Genomic DNA, 15,594 nt, shown 5'->3' with positions numbered 1-15,594 from the left:
GCTCTTATAATACATCTTCTTATAATTACATCTTCTTAATGTAAAATTTCATCGATTTTTATTTCAGCCATAAGCGTTAAAGTCATTTTCTATAAGGAACCTTGTATGGAAACCTTATACGTGGGCTGAGGCTAATTGTGGACTATTATTTTTTAAATTTGGTGGATACATTTATGTTGATAGAACTCATTTATGTCCAGTTGTTTTTGCAATATAGGGATTTTTAAGATACAAATATTAAAGGGATTATATATGGTAGGTAGGGTCAATTATGGACCGATCCTCATAAAACTTAGTACACAAATTTCATTTCCTTAAGGTTTTGTTCATTATAACTTTCATTGCTAAAGTGATATTTTTAAGACCGTAATTATTTTTCAAGTCATGTACTGTGGGGATCCTATATGGGGTCAATTGTGAATCGAACTTCATTTTTATCAGTTATTAGTGCCTAAAATGTGTTAGAAAATTTGTATAAAAATTTGCGAAAATCGACAGTCAGACAGACAATCAGAAAGTGATCCTGAGCCAATTGATATTCTTTAAGGTGTAGGATGTTTTCCTATCCAAAGTGGTGTAGGGTATAATTATTTGTTAAGTTTTTGATCAAAAGAAACCAGACAGAAATGTGTATTGAATTCTTATTAAATTGAAATAGTTGACCGTAAATTATCTTTAAATTGATTTGTGATTGTAAATTCTTACAAAAATTAACAAAAATCTCTAAAGAATTGATTTTACTTTGTGAAGAGAATTATATGATGATTGTATAAAAATTATTCGAATTGTTTGTGTTATAATGTTTTTTACCTTTTTACAAAAAGGGTTATTTTATATAAATCATATGACATAGCCTACTAACTAAATAACTATTAAATATTCCAAATAAATGTTTACAAAAGTATTTAATAGAAAATACTATTTAGAAGTTATGTAAAAAAAAACTCCTGCTACAAAAATTTTTGAAAAGTCCAGAAGCATACCAAACAAAAAAAATAAAATTTCATTTAAAATTTACTTTTTGTTATTAATCCACTTACATTTCTTAAAAAAAAATACGCGGTTAATTCACTGACCTGTCAGCAACAGCAAAAGAAACTTAAAATCTCCCGCGGTTAAAAAAAAATTAAAATAGATTAGAATGTATTTTCTTTTTTATTTTAAGATATTCTCAGTTGTTTCTTCACAGTAACAAATAAAGAAAGAGGAAATTTTTTAACAAAGAATAAATTATAAATAAAAGCTAAAAAATAATATAAAAAATATTACAGCTAAACTACATGAGGTCTAAATTAGCCTCATGACAACAATGACGATGTCCAAGTTGTTAGAAATTATGATGACAATGTTAATCAGACTCTTAATGTAAAATAAGTGTTGACTTTGTCTTTCTTGATATTTTACTTCTAGTTGTTTTACTTAATCCTCTTTATGCGAGGGTTAGTAATGATTACAACAAGAAGTTAAAATGTCTATCAGATAGTTTCCCAAATCAAAAGGCATATCTGTTATCGCTTTGTTCCGTAGTATCACATTACACTTTCTCTTAAATCAGACTAATCTGAGCAATTTGAAGTGTATAATGATTTAGGTTAGACAAATATTGTACGAATAAATGAGGAAAAGAAAAATCAGATCTTTTTGCAACAACATCGGTCAATGACCGATATAGATTTATACATACGTAGATTATAATGACAAAAAGGAAAAATACATGTATGTAATACCAACAACTTTTTCTCACCATTAAGAATAGAATGGAGAACTTTATGCAAGCTGTAATCCTTTCAAAAACTTTCATACATACATATCTTTGTTTGTATTTCTATTTGTGTGTTTAGCATGTATTTGTAAGTGCATCTGTGCGTATGTTTGATAAATCTCTATGCTATGTGAGTAAGCAAGTTAGTTTTATTTTTAGGTTTTTTTTTTGTTAAGTTTGTTTCTGTTTTAAGATATGTGTTAAGTAGATTCAATTAAAATGTGTTTGTTGGTTTTGAAGACAAAAAACTAAGATAAATTTGTTTACAAAAATACACTGAGAGTAAATTTTAATTCATATAGCAAATGATTTGATTGAATTAATATGATTAGTTCTCTTAATTACTGTCAGAAGAATTTTAAAAAAACCCTATACTCATTAAAAGGGAAAGGATTGGGTGCTCTTGTAAAAGTATATACTCCATAAATATCGTGGATTTCTACAAAATATTAAGAATTTATAACAAATATAAAATTGATTTCCTTTAGAAGTACATTTCTTGACTTCTTTCACAGTAAAGATTGCACCAGTTTCCCTATATATACTAAAAGTACAGTTTGATATCTGGAGATAAAAATTAAGTAGTGTTATGAAAAAAATGTTTCTAATTATAAATGTTTAAATTCTACATTTTGTGCAGATTTTTGCGCATAAGTCTGTGTAAATTCTTTTGCATATCATTCAATTTCTCTCTGTGCAAACACACAGATTCCTTCCTGTATCTTACAATTTCCTATGCCAGTGCACGTGAATGCAGCACAGATACATACGCACTTCAACAAACAAACATTAAGTTTGTTGTATTTCATTTTTATTTTTCAACAACAAACTCACAAATGCATGGAAACAATATAATTATTTTTCAAGTTGTCGAACGTGCGTGATTATCTCGTATACGACGCGCGTTTGTCTTTAAATTCCCGTTTCTTTTTTTCGAAAATCTCTATAACTCCCGGTCTAACCTATTACTTACACACCGCATATTTTTACCAACATAAATTAATATTTGTGTGTGTGTATGTCTGAGTTTATCTGTATAACAATTTTGCGTTGCGTTCGTTGTCTTAAGATGTTCTTAAGTCAGCTAAAACAATATTTACAAAAGACAAAAGTTTAAAGTGCATTATGGTATAATGTGTACGTTGCAACAACTCCTTAGAATACAAAATGCAAAAAAAAAAAAACGAACAAACTGTAAAAAAAATTGAACAAGAACACACAGCAAACTTTTTTAAACTAAGAAATTAATAATAAAATATTTCTTAAAGGAATTTTGTGGCTTCAACAATATGAAGAAGATAAAGATACAACGATGAGAAGTTACAACAACAAAATTTATAACAATTTTGTTAAAACTTTATTTCTGTCTTTAATTTTGTTGTTGCAAGTAAAAATAATAAGTAGTTTAAGAAAAAAAAGAAACCGATTTACATAAAGCAGATTTTGGTGATCTCAAAAAATAATGAAAAGATAAAATATGCGATAAGAAATCATGTCTAGAATTACAACTAATTGAAGTTTTTTTCTTTGTTTAAATTAATGACCTTAAAATATTTAAAGTTTACTTCAAATATTTGTTTTTTAGTAAAAACTTTTAATTGCTAGCTGAAGTTTGATTTCAGCAAGTACGTGGTAACAATTATGGTAGCATCTAGATAAATTGTAATAAAAATATACAGTATTTCAAAATTTGTATAGTTAACAAGTATATATCAACATAATTGACGACTTTTTTTACAAACATAAATAACTACTAGTTACTTAAAAGTAGCGACTTTGTATTACAATTTATTTATTTATCTTTAAATAATTGAAGATTTTTTTCTAAAAGTTTGTGGGTTAATAGTCAACGTTATGTTCCCTTCAGCATTCATATAATTTGCTACTCGTTATAAGCCAACATATTTTACCTCTATTAGTCATTAGTCTTAAGTTGGTGGTGCTGATGGTGGTAACAACGAGGCCGATAACAATTGTACGTCCCTGAACTAGTGACACATTTTACATTCACAAATGCAATGTACAAAATACACACACATAGATATGTATGTACATACAATCAAATAGTTCTTCTAGTTTGAGTTTTGTGTTGCAAAACATAAAAATAAAACGGAATGAAAGACATTCGTCAAAAAATACAAATATATTTTCAAGTAAGCAAATACCAATACATAGTAATTTATATACACAACAACACATTGGAAAACATTTCTTTAGGTATATGAAAAATAATCTCTTCATAATACACATTCATCATAATTTGTACTCAGGTTTTAAGCAACACCATCATCATTAGCATCAACATCATTGATATATGAAGAAAATCATCATCATCATGCATTCATCCATCCAACCATTCATCTATCCAACTTTTACTCATTTAGCCATCTCTTGCGCGTTTTTTTTTTTTTTTGGCTTGTGAAAATGGTAGTATATATTAATTTGTGTTCATATGCCTGAGAAATTGTAGGTTATGTTCAACGTTAGTTATAGTTGCTTTTGTTGATGTCGATGTCGACAAAGTCACCATTCTATAAAATGAAAAGTAAATAAATTTTAATTTCCATTTACATGACAACAACACGATGATGTTTATGACGATTGTATGTTCAGTTTTAGTACGTTGCTATATTCAACAGCAGGAAGGATTACGCGTTTGTGATATATATGTTATGTATCAAAATATAATGGTCCTTCGAAACATACCTTCCTATCCGAAAACTATGGTCTATGTCTATAAAAAATAAATTTTGTATTTAAGGCCCTATTTTAAAGATCTAATGAGATCAAGAAATACAAAAATTTTATTATTTAAAGGAAATTAACATAAAATTTTTAGGAATTTTCTAGATTTTTTATTGGTTAGATTAGTAGTAATGTGTCAGTATCCTTATTTTATAATAAAATAACTTATTTCATATGCTATTGGTTTTTACTTTAACAGCTGTAGGGTATTGTATGTCTCGACTATACATTTTTCTGTATTTGGTCTTTTGATTTTAAAGCACATATTATTTGTACGTTTCAACGCATAAAACTTTGGAGGAACAAATGCATGAAATATCTATTATAAATTCAGAGCAAGTTATAATATAATATTTGGTTTGGGGAAAATTATTTTTATGAAATTGCTTACATGACATAACTTTAGATAAAAGTTGTTATGTGTGATTTTTCAAACTAACTAACTAACTAACTAACTAACTAACTAACTAACTAACTAACTAACTAACTAACTAACTAACTAACTAACTAACTAACTAACTAACTAACTAACTAACTAACTAACTAACTAACTAACTAACTGAATAACTAACTAATTAACTAACTAACTAATTAATTATCTAACTAACTAACTAACTAACTAACTAACTAACTAACTAACTAACTAACTAACTAACTAACTAACTAACTAACTAACTAACTAACTAACTAACTAACTAACTAAGTAACCAACTAACTTAGAACCCTTACCCAATACCAATATTAATATGTATGTATAAAAAAAATATGTGGGTACTTGCACACATAAACATACTTATATTTGTTTCATGTATATACGTATGTATGTATTTTAGCTACCAGCTTTACTTACCTGTGAATCAAATTCGAACAACTTTATTACCATTCATTCATTTACTCACTCATTTATTCGTGCATCATCCAACCATCTGACATCACTTGTATTTTACACACATACACATATACTACATGTAAATATACATAAATTACACAACACACAGAATACTACATAAAGGAATGTGTAGAGTAGTGTGTGTGTGTGTGTTTGTTTGCAGATATGTAAATCGTCAACAAATTTTACGCCATACTCATAAAACAAATATCAAACATTGAACCTTTTTTCCAGCTCTCAACATGAGTATGTATACGAATTTGTCTTGCTTACTATTTACATACCTCATGACGAGTTCTGAAATTGTTGTTTGTTTGTGTGACACTGTGTGTACATACATAAGTATATTTGTGTATATGGATTTTGTATTTATTTTACTTTCATTTCGTTTAATTTTTTGTTGCGTCGTTGTAATTCTTTTATTTTTTTCATTTCATTTTTCAACTTTTAGCCTATTTACTTTGAAGGCAAAGATACACAGCAATTTGACTATAAGGATGTGTGTTTATATTCACATTTACTCGATATGAGTTTCATATTGAACACAGTTGTATGTTTCTGAAGTCTATGAGTGTTACATGTTTAAGCATTTGCTCTTCTTGCCTATGAATGTCTGTCTGAAAGTTCAGAGTTACATATTAAATGAATGTAGATATCGTGATGTACCAGGGATTAACTGTTGGGGATTTCCGATGTACGGATGTTGCTCTATAGCAGTTCGATATATTCTGTATGCTTCTTTTATAATATGCATTGTGGTTGCTGGGCCCCTGTAAAAAAGATCGAACTTGTGTAAGCTGTTGTCCAAAAAACAGTAAAGAGAACGACAAAAAAGAGATGCACACACAAATAAACAAGTATGTAAAAAAAACCACAACCACATTTTTAAAAAAGTGTGTGACTGGAATACAAGAAACAGTGATGACTACGTATTACAAAGTGGAGCAACGGGTAATAGGTTTATGGTATTTTCTACACCAAATACACACATTGGTTTCACCAAACACTCCTAGGTTTATTTGAATTTTGTTTTTTATCTTTTGTTTTCTTTTCTTCGTTCTTGTGTATTTGCTGTTTTCAATATGGTTTGTGAGTGGGTTTTTTTTTGTTGGGGAAGCCCCCATGAGTAGGCCTCAAAATAAATACAATATAATGTGTAGATGTATGATGAATATATAGATTTCTTAGAAAGAAAATTCAACATCATCATCATCATCATTGTCATCCTCTCCACCTCATCGTATTGTTTCATTTGATAATCTTCATTTGAAGTAGTAACATTAGCAGTATTTAACTTTCTTTTCGGCAATTTATTTTTATTACCCACAATTTTAGACAATAAATAAATCCAAACATTTATTTTTGAAAGCGAGAAAAAAAAGAGGCATAGAAAGAGATTTTCTTTCTTCTTTTGGTTATGCAAATAACAGCCATATTGTTTCCTTAAGGAGGTTTGATATTAAATGAATTTCAAATGCTGCGCAAATATCATGTGTATGTGTATTTATTTTAAATATATGCGTATGGTAATTTTGATTTTTATTTTTATAATAATAAATACGTTTAAATTTAGCTTGGATTGTTTGTTGGTGAAAGGAAATCGATTTTTGTTTAATTTAAATCAAAATACTTATTTTTTGTTTGTTTAAGTACATTTAAATTTTACAAACAAAACAATTTGCAGAATATATTAAAAAAAACGTTTTTATTCTTAAAATGATTGAGTCAAGCTAATAAAACTTCATGTACCTATGTATGTATGAACGGGATAAAATCCATAAGAGTGTAGTTTAAAAACATCGGTGGGTTAAAAATTTTAAAATTAGCATCAAAGGAGCATCTTGTGAAGGTGAACTATTGATTCTGCCTGAAAGTGATTTCTCACTTAATTGGTATAAATAAAAGACTCCGTTTTTAGTTCTGCTTGAGTTTATGACGAAAAATTTTAACTAAATGAGAATTATACCAAAATAACTTCTGCTAAAACTATATAGGAATTGAATCAATGTAAATTAGTATAAAAAAATTGATTTGAGATCAACGCTTATAATAAGAACGACTACTTCATGCAGTTACATAGTTTTATTTTTTAACATTCTTATTGTTAAGTTGGGTTGATAGGAGGTTATTTTATTAAAATTTAAATATTGCAATTACTTATATTGTAGTTTAGAAACCAAATCATTTCTATCATTACAACAAAACATATTACTAAAACCAAATTTAAAAATCTTCTATTGCAGGAAGGTAAACGTGGATACTTGGAGGGACTAGCAGCCCACTATAGCAAAGAAGTCAATATGCCTTATGAAGATGTGTTGGATGCCATTGAATTTGCTCGAAGTGCGAAATGGCGGGAACGTCATATGCGAATGGCCACTAGCGGCAGTGGAGGAAATACAGGGACTCTAAGAAGAGGCAATAGTGGTGGTGCAAGTGGCAGTTTTGGCATGGGAGTAAGTGCCATGATAACAGGCAATATAGCCAATCAAGCCATTTTACCCTCAAGTCATAGTCAACCATTATATGTACCAGGAAAATATTCGGTAAGTAATAATATTTTAATAAAACCAAGAAAAACTTAACTAATATATTTTATTTTCTTAAAACACAGCCCTCTAGTTGTCTTTCGAATCGTGAGGAAAATGAAATCTATAGTTATGCCCAAAATGAGTTGGCCAATCGTATGGCACGTAGTGTTATTGATTCAAAATCATCAGTTAATTTAAGTAGCGGCATGCAGCACAGTTATCCAGGAGCACGGTCTAATTTCTTTTATGAATTTGCAGCAACAGGTAAACTATAAATACAAATACAAACACATTAAAGGCAGCCAGAGAGACAGACAGAGAGACGGCTTAAACAGGCCTAGTTTTCTTGATTGTTCTTTAGCTATTTAAATTGTATTTGTCTTTAGGTTATTGTTGTAGTTGTCATTTTATACCACCTTTTAAGTATTTTAAGGTATTTAGTAATTGTGTTCATTGTTTTTCATTGTCTATAAATGTTGTTTGTCTTACAGAAGGCCGTAACAAGCATAAAAGACGTACGGTATTTGCTCGTTTTATTAACGGTTTACGACAAACTGGCGATGAACTAAATCCAACTGAAGGCATGCAACTAAAGGTAAGATACAGCAATAACAACAACATGAAATAGTCATAGAGTTTATAGCAAAGTACTTTGCTAATACATATATACAAACATACTACTATACTTAGTGCTTTAAGTAGAGAAGATACCCGGAACATTGTACATTTTTTATAAAGGATTAAAATAGGTTAATTTTAGGATTACACTAAACATACAAAACACAAACACAGTTACTTACTTACACAGTAACATTTATATAACAGCCAACAGTGGCAATAGTTGTGGCTCAGGCTGCAAACAGATAAAATGAATGTAACTTAAAAGGTAAATAAATTGTATTTGTAAATTGTCTTACTTTAGACTGAAACAGGCAAAGCAGTTAGTTAGTTCTAAAAGCAAATGCTCCAGAATGAGTTTTTCTGTTTCCTGTTTGTTTGTTAAATGTAATTGGGTTTTATTTCATTTAGTTTATTTTTCTAGTTAAACATGAGTATTTTCATGATTTTAAAGAGCTTAATTGTTACGTTTATTTTTTTCTACTTTGCATTTAATTGTAATGGAATTTTTAGACTGAATGCATACATGTGAAGGAGTAGAAAAACTTATTTATATATGTTTAAATGGTGGTAATTAAAAGGGTAATTTGAAACTTGAAACTATATTAAAATCAATTGAAAAACACGTGTTAACGTTCTCATTAAAGTTATATATTAGAGGTGATTGCTTGGGTAAGCCTCTTAACGATTTAAACGTTTTCAAACTTTATTTAAATAAGAAGTCTTAACTATCTTTATTTTTTCCAATATTGACGTATTTTAGAATTAAAATATAGATCTAAATTCAGTATAGCAATTTATAATTAAATTATAGTTTTTGACATAATTAAAAATTTGGATTAGCATATTTTAAATTAACCATTAACCAACACATTCACCAATTACAGGTAACTTTTAACATATATATCTTAAAGTTAAAAAATATATCTTAATGTTAAAAAATAACTAGCAAATAAAAAGTTTAATTTTATTTGCAAACAAATATTACTATTAAAACTACAAATTTAATTTTTAAAACTAACTATAAAAAATTACTTAAGTTAATATAAGTTTTATTAATATCTATAAAACTATGTTTTATTAAAGGTAAATAAAACAAATTTTCATACACTCTGAAAAAATGTAAAAAAGTAGAAAATACGATATTCAGCTAACAGTAGAGTTAGACTTCGTGGTTTCCAACCAATATTTAAAATTCTTATACCTGTTCTATGATGGTAATATTGGTATTAAATAACAAATTGAATTCCACATGACATCTTTATTATTTATTTGATTCACTAATTCTAATAGGAAATCAAATTTGAAAAAGTTCTTATTTTAAACACTTGTCTTTACAAATTTTTTAAGCCCCTATTTCTTTTCATTTACATACATTTCATTCATTTACATTTAAATTTAGAATAATATAATTTTAATGTTAATATTAATATCAGATTATTCATACAAATTTATTATTTTTTCATTTTAAATCACATGTTCTCTAAAATTTAAGGCCCTTTTACATAGATATAATAATTGATAGTAAAAGCTTTCAGTTCTTGTTCAGTTCTAGTTCTGTTCTAGTTCAGTTCTAGTTCAGTTCTAGTTCAGTTCTACTTCAGTTCTACTTCAGTTTTACTTCAGTTCTAGTTCAGTTCTAGTTCAGTTCTAGTTCAGTTCTAGTTCAGTTCTAGTTCAGTTCTAGTTCAGTTCTAGTTCAGTTCTAGTTCAGTTCTAGTTCAGTTCTAGTTCAGTTCTAGTTCAGTTCTAGTTCAGTTCTAGTTCAGTTCTAGTTCAGTTCTAGTTCAGTTCTAGTTCAGTTCTAGTTCAGTTCTAGTTCAGTTCTAGTTCAGTTCTAGTTCAGTTCTAGTTCTAGTTAGTTTTAATATTCTAAAGTGCTTTACTTTTTATGTGAGTTGTAATGTATCATGTAAAATAACAAAAAATTGTTGTTGGTAGAACTTAAATGCTTAACCCCTTATCCATAAACAATATTTTATTTTATAAAAGTTTTATAAAATAAAATTTCTATACCATAATAAAACAATAATAAGGTGGAATCAGTAGAAAAGTTCGTTCTCAACTTTACATGCCTTGAATTGTCACAAAAAAGGAATTTAAAAAAATATTAAAAACATCAAAAACAAATTTTTGAAAATTTTTTGTTAAGAAAAGAAAATTTAATAATTTGTATAAATTGTTTATTATTTATTATATGTTTGATTTCAACAATCTTCATGAATCTTTTAGATGGTCTGTAATAATTCTGTTAGACACGCTTTAATGTAATGGGTGACGTATGCTTATTATTTAATTTATATGTGTTGTGCACAACACTCATACGATATGATGAAATTTGTATACAAATTTTAAACATGATATTAGTATAAGTAAAAAATTTTTTCAATTAAATAGTTTTATTTTTAGTCTTTTAAATTAAGCTTGTGAGAAATCAAAATGATAATCTTAAACCACAAGAAAAATAATCGTCTTATAAGAAAACGCACAAAAATACATAAATAAAGCCATAATACATTTCAGCATCAGCGGATAAAGTGTTAATAAGAATAATATTTTTGGACTACAGCCGTAGAAAAAATAAGAAAAATTGATGAAAAAAGAACATAAAGTTGGCAAAGTGAAAAAATATATAGATTATTATAACACTTTTGATATTATAATCTAAGAATAATGAAAGAAAACTACAAAAGATCAGACATACGAAACTAATAACCCGTCTCCACTTATTCTTCTTACTTCCACTATATACTAGATATTGCCCACTTACTCTTGGTGTGATAGAGTTTATGCTTCTACTTTTGTTCGAAACTAAACGAAATCACATAAACGATGCATGAACAACTGAACACACAAATTGTGCTTAAATAATAAATGTATATGAAAAAAAATAACTAAAAACAAGATAGAAAAAAAATGATTGCAAGAACAAGAACAGATACATGAATAAGAACAAGCAGCAATAGCAACGGCCATACATACATACATACATACATACATACATACATACATACATACATACATACATACATACATACATACATACATACATTATTAGCTCTTACACAAAATAGGCCACTTTGGAAGGACTTTAAATGAATTTGAAATTGCCGATATTCTAACTTTATATTAATTTTTTATATTAACTTTATATAATTTCGATCTTTCTATGAATATTTGATGTAAAAATTGGATTTTTTATTGAATGTTTTGATTTTTTAAAAATATTAGAAATTAGATTTTTATGAAAACTTGATTATTATATAAAAACTCGATTATGTAAAAATTTAAACAGTACCCGAATGTTCAGTATTAGTGGAATGATAATTAAGTGATTTTTGTTAAAATTTGTGTAAACTTAGTCAAATACATTTAAAAACTAAAAATATTAAACAAAACTGCGGCCTGAAATTAAATTAAAAGACTTTTCAAACTGCTACTTTAATTTCATATAGAAATGAATGAAACAGAGAGTAAAAAAACATTAATTACAAAGAATGTATATCTGTGGATACATTAACACACATGCAGATGGACAGACATACGCACACGTACGTTTTTACTTTATATAAACATATATGTAGAAACAAACAGTTTAATGTACTTCTTGTACTTGTCCGTGTTTGGGCATTGTAGTTGTTTTGTTGTTTTATACATGTTTAAAAGACCACAATGTCCATAGTTAAGTGAGTATGTTCATAACTGTGTGCTATTCTACATGTACACTGAATAGAAGCGCGTTAAATCAACACACACATGTTCGTATACATATATATGTATGTACAAAGAAGACACATACTAATACATTTGTCTATCCAAAAAACAACAAGAGAGAAAAAAGAAACGTTAATAGAAAGGAACAAAACACAAAAAAACACTTGTTAACAAAAGTGTACTTGAGTAGCAGCAAATGTTTCCTCTACAATATCCTGAATAGAACTGGACAAAAACACATTTACACACTAAATTGCAGGGCAGTAAAGGACATCATCAGCGGCAGCCAAAACACCTTCGACAATGTACATTCGTAACAAAAGGAAGAAAAAAAAAACAAAAACACACAAATTCTGACAGTTGTTTTTATGTTGGTTATTTTTTGTTTTTTATATGTTGGCTTTATTTTCGGTTTTATGGTAAAAAAATGAAGCAAAAACTCAGTAGGATATAAATAAAGTAGAAACAGCAACTACAAAAAAATGTTTATAAATTTAACGAAGAAAAAAAGGATACAGGTGATGATCATGAAATACTCATCAAGTAAGTCATCAACTAAGTGAACAACAACAACATAAATAATACAAAATTTATTTCTAAATTTTGCTCTTAATCTCTTTATTCTGCTTTTTGTGGTTTTTCTTTTTTTGGTTAAATATTGACCGTTAAGGTTAAAGTTGGTAAAAATCATTAGTTTTATAAAACGAAAAGTTAAGTAATATTGTATATGGAAATGAGTTGAAATTGAAATAAAAAAACTGGTAATTTCTATACAATAATTTAATAATGAATAATCTAATAATAAATATGTAGTGGCTATTAAGTGTCACCGAATAAACTGAAGTATAGAAAAATTGTATATAAAGGTCATTATTGTTTATGAAAATATCAGAGTCTATATAGGAGGGAATAGCCGATATTGTACACTTTATAAATCATTTTAACCAATTTTAATTGTTACTAATTATAATTATTAGTAAGTCAGCTTTAAAAGTTTATCATATTGCCTTGCATTTTCCAAAAGGTACCAGTAAAGTAAACTAAAAATTCTGTATATATTCTTTATATAAAAGGTACTATTTACACAACACTAAAGTACTTTTGGAAGTATGTCATTCAATCACTTGAATGTATCATTAAAAAAACGTAAAAGTATATAATTTATTCAGGAAATGTGTCTGTGTTTTAAAGTAAAATAAGGTCCACAATACAAGAACACCAAATATCTGAGGTTATGAATTTGATTTCTTACTACTCCTTAACAAGGTGAGTCAAGCATGTTTATTTGTTGCTTCTTAGTTAGACAAAACAAAAGTTAAATGTTTAACTAAAACTATTTTATGGTTTAAAACTAATTAGTTTTTGATTATGTTAATAATTAACTTTAATAAAGACAAGCAAAACGATTCCACTTTGTCATTTATACATACCTTTTTAAAAGCATATTAGGGTGGCACCAAAAATAATTTATGGTGATTATTAGCAAAAAATAAAATCTCTCACTAGTAAAACAAAGAACAATTTTACAAAATATTTAAAGTTAAAAATTTTGGAATCAACCCTTCTAATGAGATTTTGTAATTATTAAACAAATAGCACGTTCACAACGTATACAGAAACATTAGTTTACACAAACATTTACATTTATTTTAACATACATAAATGCAACAGTATGTAAATGCATTCTAAAAACAACTGCTGATTTAACATATTCCATTCCAATTAATGATTAATTATATAAACAATTGCCATTGAAAGTAGATGACTTTAAATTAGACACTTTAAACGTTGACAGTCAACTTGAAGAATATTATAATTGAAAATTTACAATGGAATACAATCTGATTGACCTGATTACTATTTAGTTTTGTTGACATTAACAAAAACCAAAGAACAAAATTAAATTGTCTACATGCCGCATGTGGCGTATGATTAATATAAATAAGATTGTACCGAATGAAAGAAAATTACTAATACGTTAGTTAGGTTTAATAGCAAACAATAGAATATTTAATATTGTATACATTCATACTACATATGTATTTAAATGAACTATTAAATAAGGAGATTTAAATTGGTTTTATATGCAGATGTTAAAAGCTTTGTTTATTATTTGCTTATTATTAAGGTAAATTTAATTTGTTTGTTAGTATTAGTTAAGATTAAGTAAAGATAATTGTAGTTGTTGGTTTAATAAGGTTTAATGTTTTTATAATTTTTTCTTTCAGACTTCAGAAAAAATTAAAAGCTGTGGTACCATGAAACGTGTAGAACCTCATCAAAATTTTGAAGAAACAATACAACGGGTAAATATGACTTTAGATTTGTAGAATTGTTCTCGGGGAATGAAAGTTTCCTAATAATGATGGTAACAAACCAAACTGATTAACTAAAGAAACCTTATCCCTGATTGAAAGCCGTAATGTGATTTTGTGAAAATATTCTCAATTTTTCTATAATTTTTAGCTTTTTCCAACTCTGTCATCTGTATGTTTCTACGTTTGGTAGTGGAAATATAGTATTAGTTTTATATTATTATGTTTGTTGATATTATCGGTGTTTTTTATTTTATAACCCTTTTTAATCTTCTAATAATAGTTTTGTTGTTCTACATTTTTATATAATTTTTTACTTTTGTTTTCTTTTCTTATTGACATTTAACAGTTAAAAAATCAAAAGGCCAGAAAAAAGATACAGCATGATAAAGGCATACATGACCGCAACAAGGATATTACATCACATGCAATGACAACAAATGACATGTCTTTAAATAACTATACAAAACATCCATAGCAACAGCAGCAACAGCAACAACAACAACCACAACAGGCAAATTAAACAAGAGAAAAACTACAAAAACTTTAATAAAAACGCACCCATACTATCACTAACACGCACTTGCAACATTCGAATAGTTACAAGCGGATATGAAAAACTTTAAGAGAAGCAATATTTGCCACAATTTTAAAGAACTTGACTAAATTTTTGTAGATAGAATGAGGGTGTTGTTTAAAGAGGTGAATGGATACCGTTATTGTGTATTCATTATACGATTGCAGACTCTCCAACTCGTCAGCATCGATGCAACATTATACATACAATATTAAAGTGTTTTCCAGTTTTATTTTGTTTTTGTTGCTGATATTGTTGTTATATGATGGCATGCAGTAAGTAAACAGTAAGAAATGAAAACAATTTTTAAATGCACTTTATGCATACAATCAAACATTCCAACACATAAGGCAACAAACATACTTAAACACTTAAATATACAAAAAAAATGACAGAAAACACATGCAAATATAAAGGAAGCAATACACTCACTGGACAGGCAA

General features: G+C 27.5%; 1 protein-coding gene across 11 annotated transcripts in view; it reads left to right on the top strand.

Moving 5' to 3' along the window:
• Window positions 1–15,196, top strand: part of LOC111690846 — a 156,401-nt gene extending 141,205 nt beyond the window's left edge. For all 11 annotated transcript variants that reach the window (XM_046948784.1, XM_046948783.1, XM_046948780.1 and 8 more), the window contains 5 exons: window positions 7,640–7,942; window positions 8,011–8,191; window positions 8,419–8,522; window positions 14,488–14,565; window positions 14,924–15,196. In XM_046948784.1, the coding sequence (XP_046804740.1) occupies window positions 7,640–7,942; window positions 8,011–8,191; window positions 8,419–8,522; window positions 14,488–14,565; window positions 14,924–15,052 (795 nt within the window). In that variant the 3' untranslated portion in view covers window positions 15,053–15,196. The remainder of the gene's footprint in view (window positions 1–7,639; window positions 7,943–8,010; window positions 8,192–8,418; window positions 8,523–14,487; window positions 14,566–14,923) is intronic.
• The last annotated feature ends 398 nt before the right edge of the window (window positions 15,197–15,594 follow it).

Source organism: Lucilia cuprina, chromosome 4 (assembly GCF_022045245.1).
Source record: "Lucilia cuprina isolate Lc7/37 chromosome 4, ASM2204524v1, whole genome shotgun sequence".
In the NCBI taxonomy this organism is placed as follows: Eukaryota; Metazoa; Arthropoda; class Insecta; order Diptera; family Calliphoridae; genus Lucilia; species Lucilia cuprina.
The sequence above is the reverse complement of the archived record's forward strand: the minus strand, read 5'-3'. Positions and strand labels throughout refer to the sequence as shown.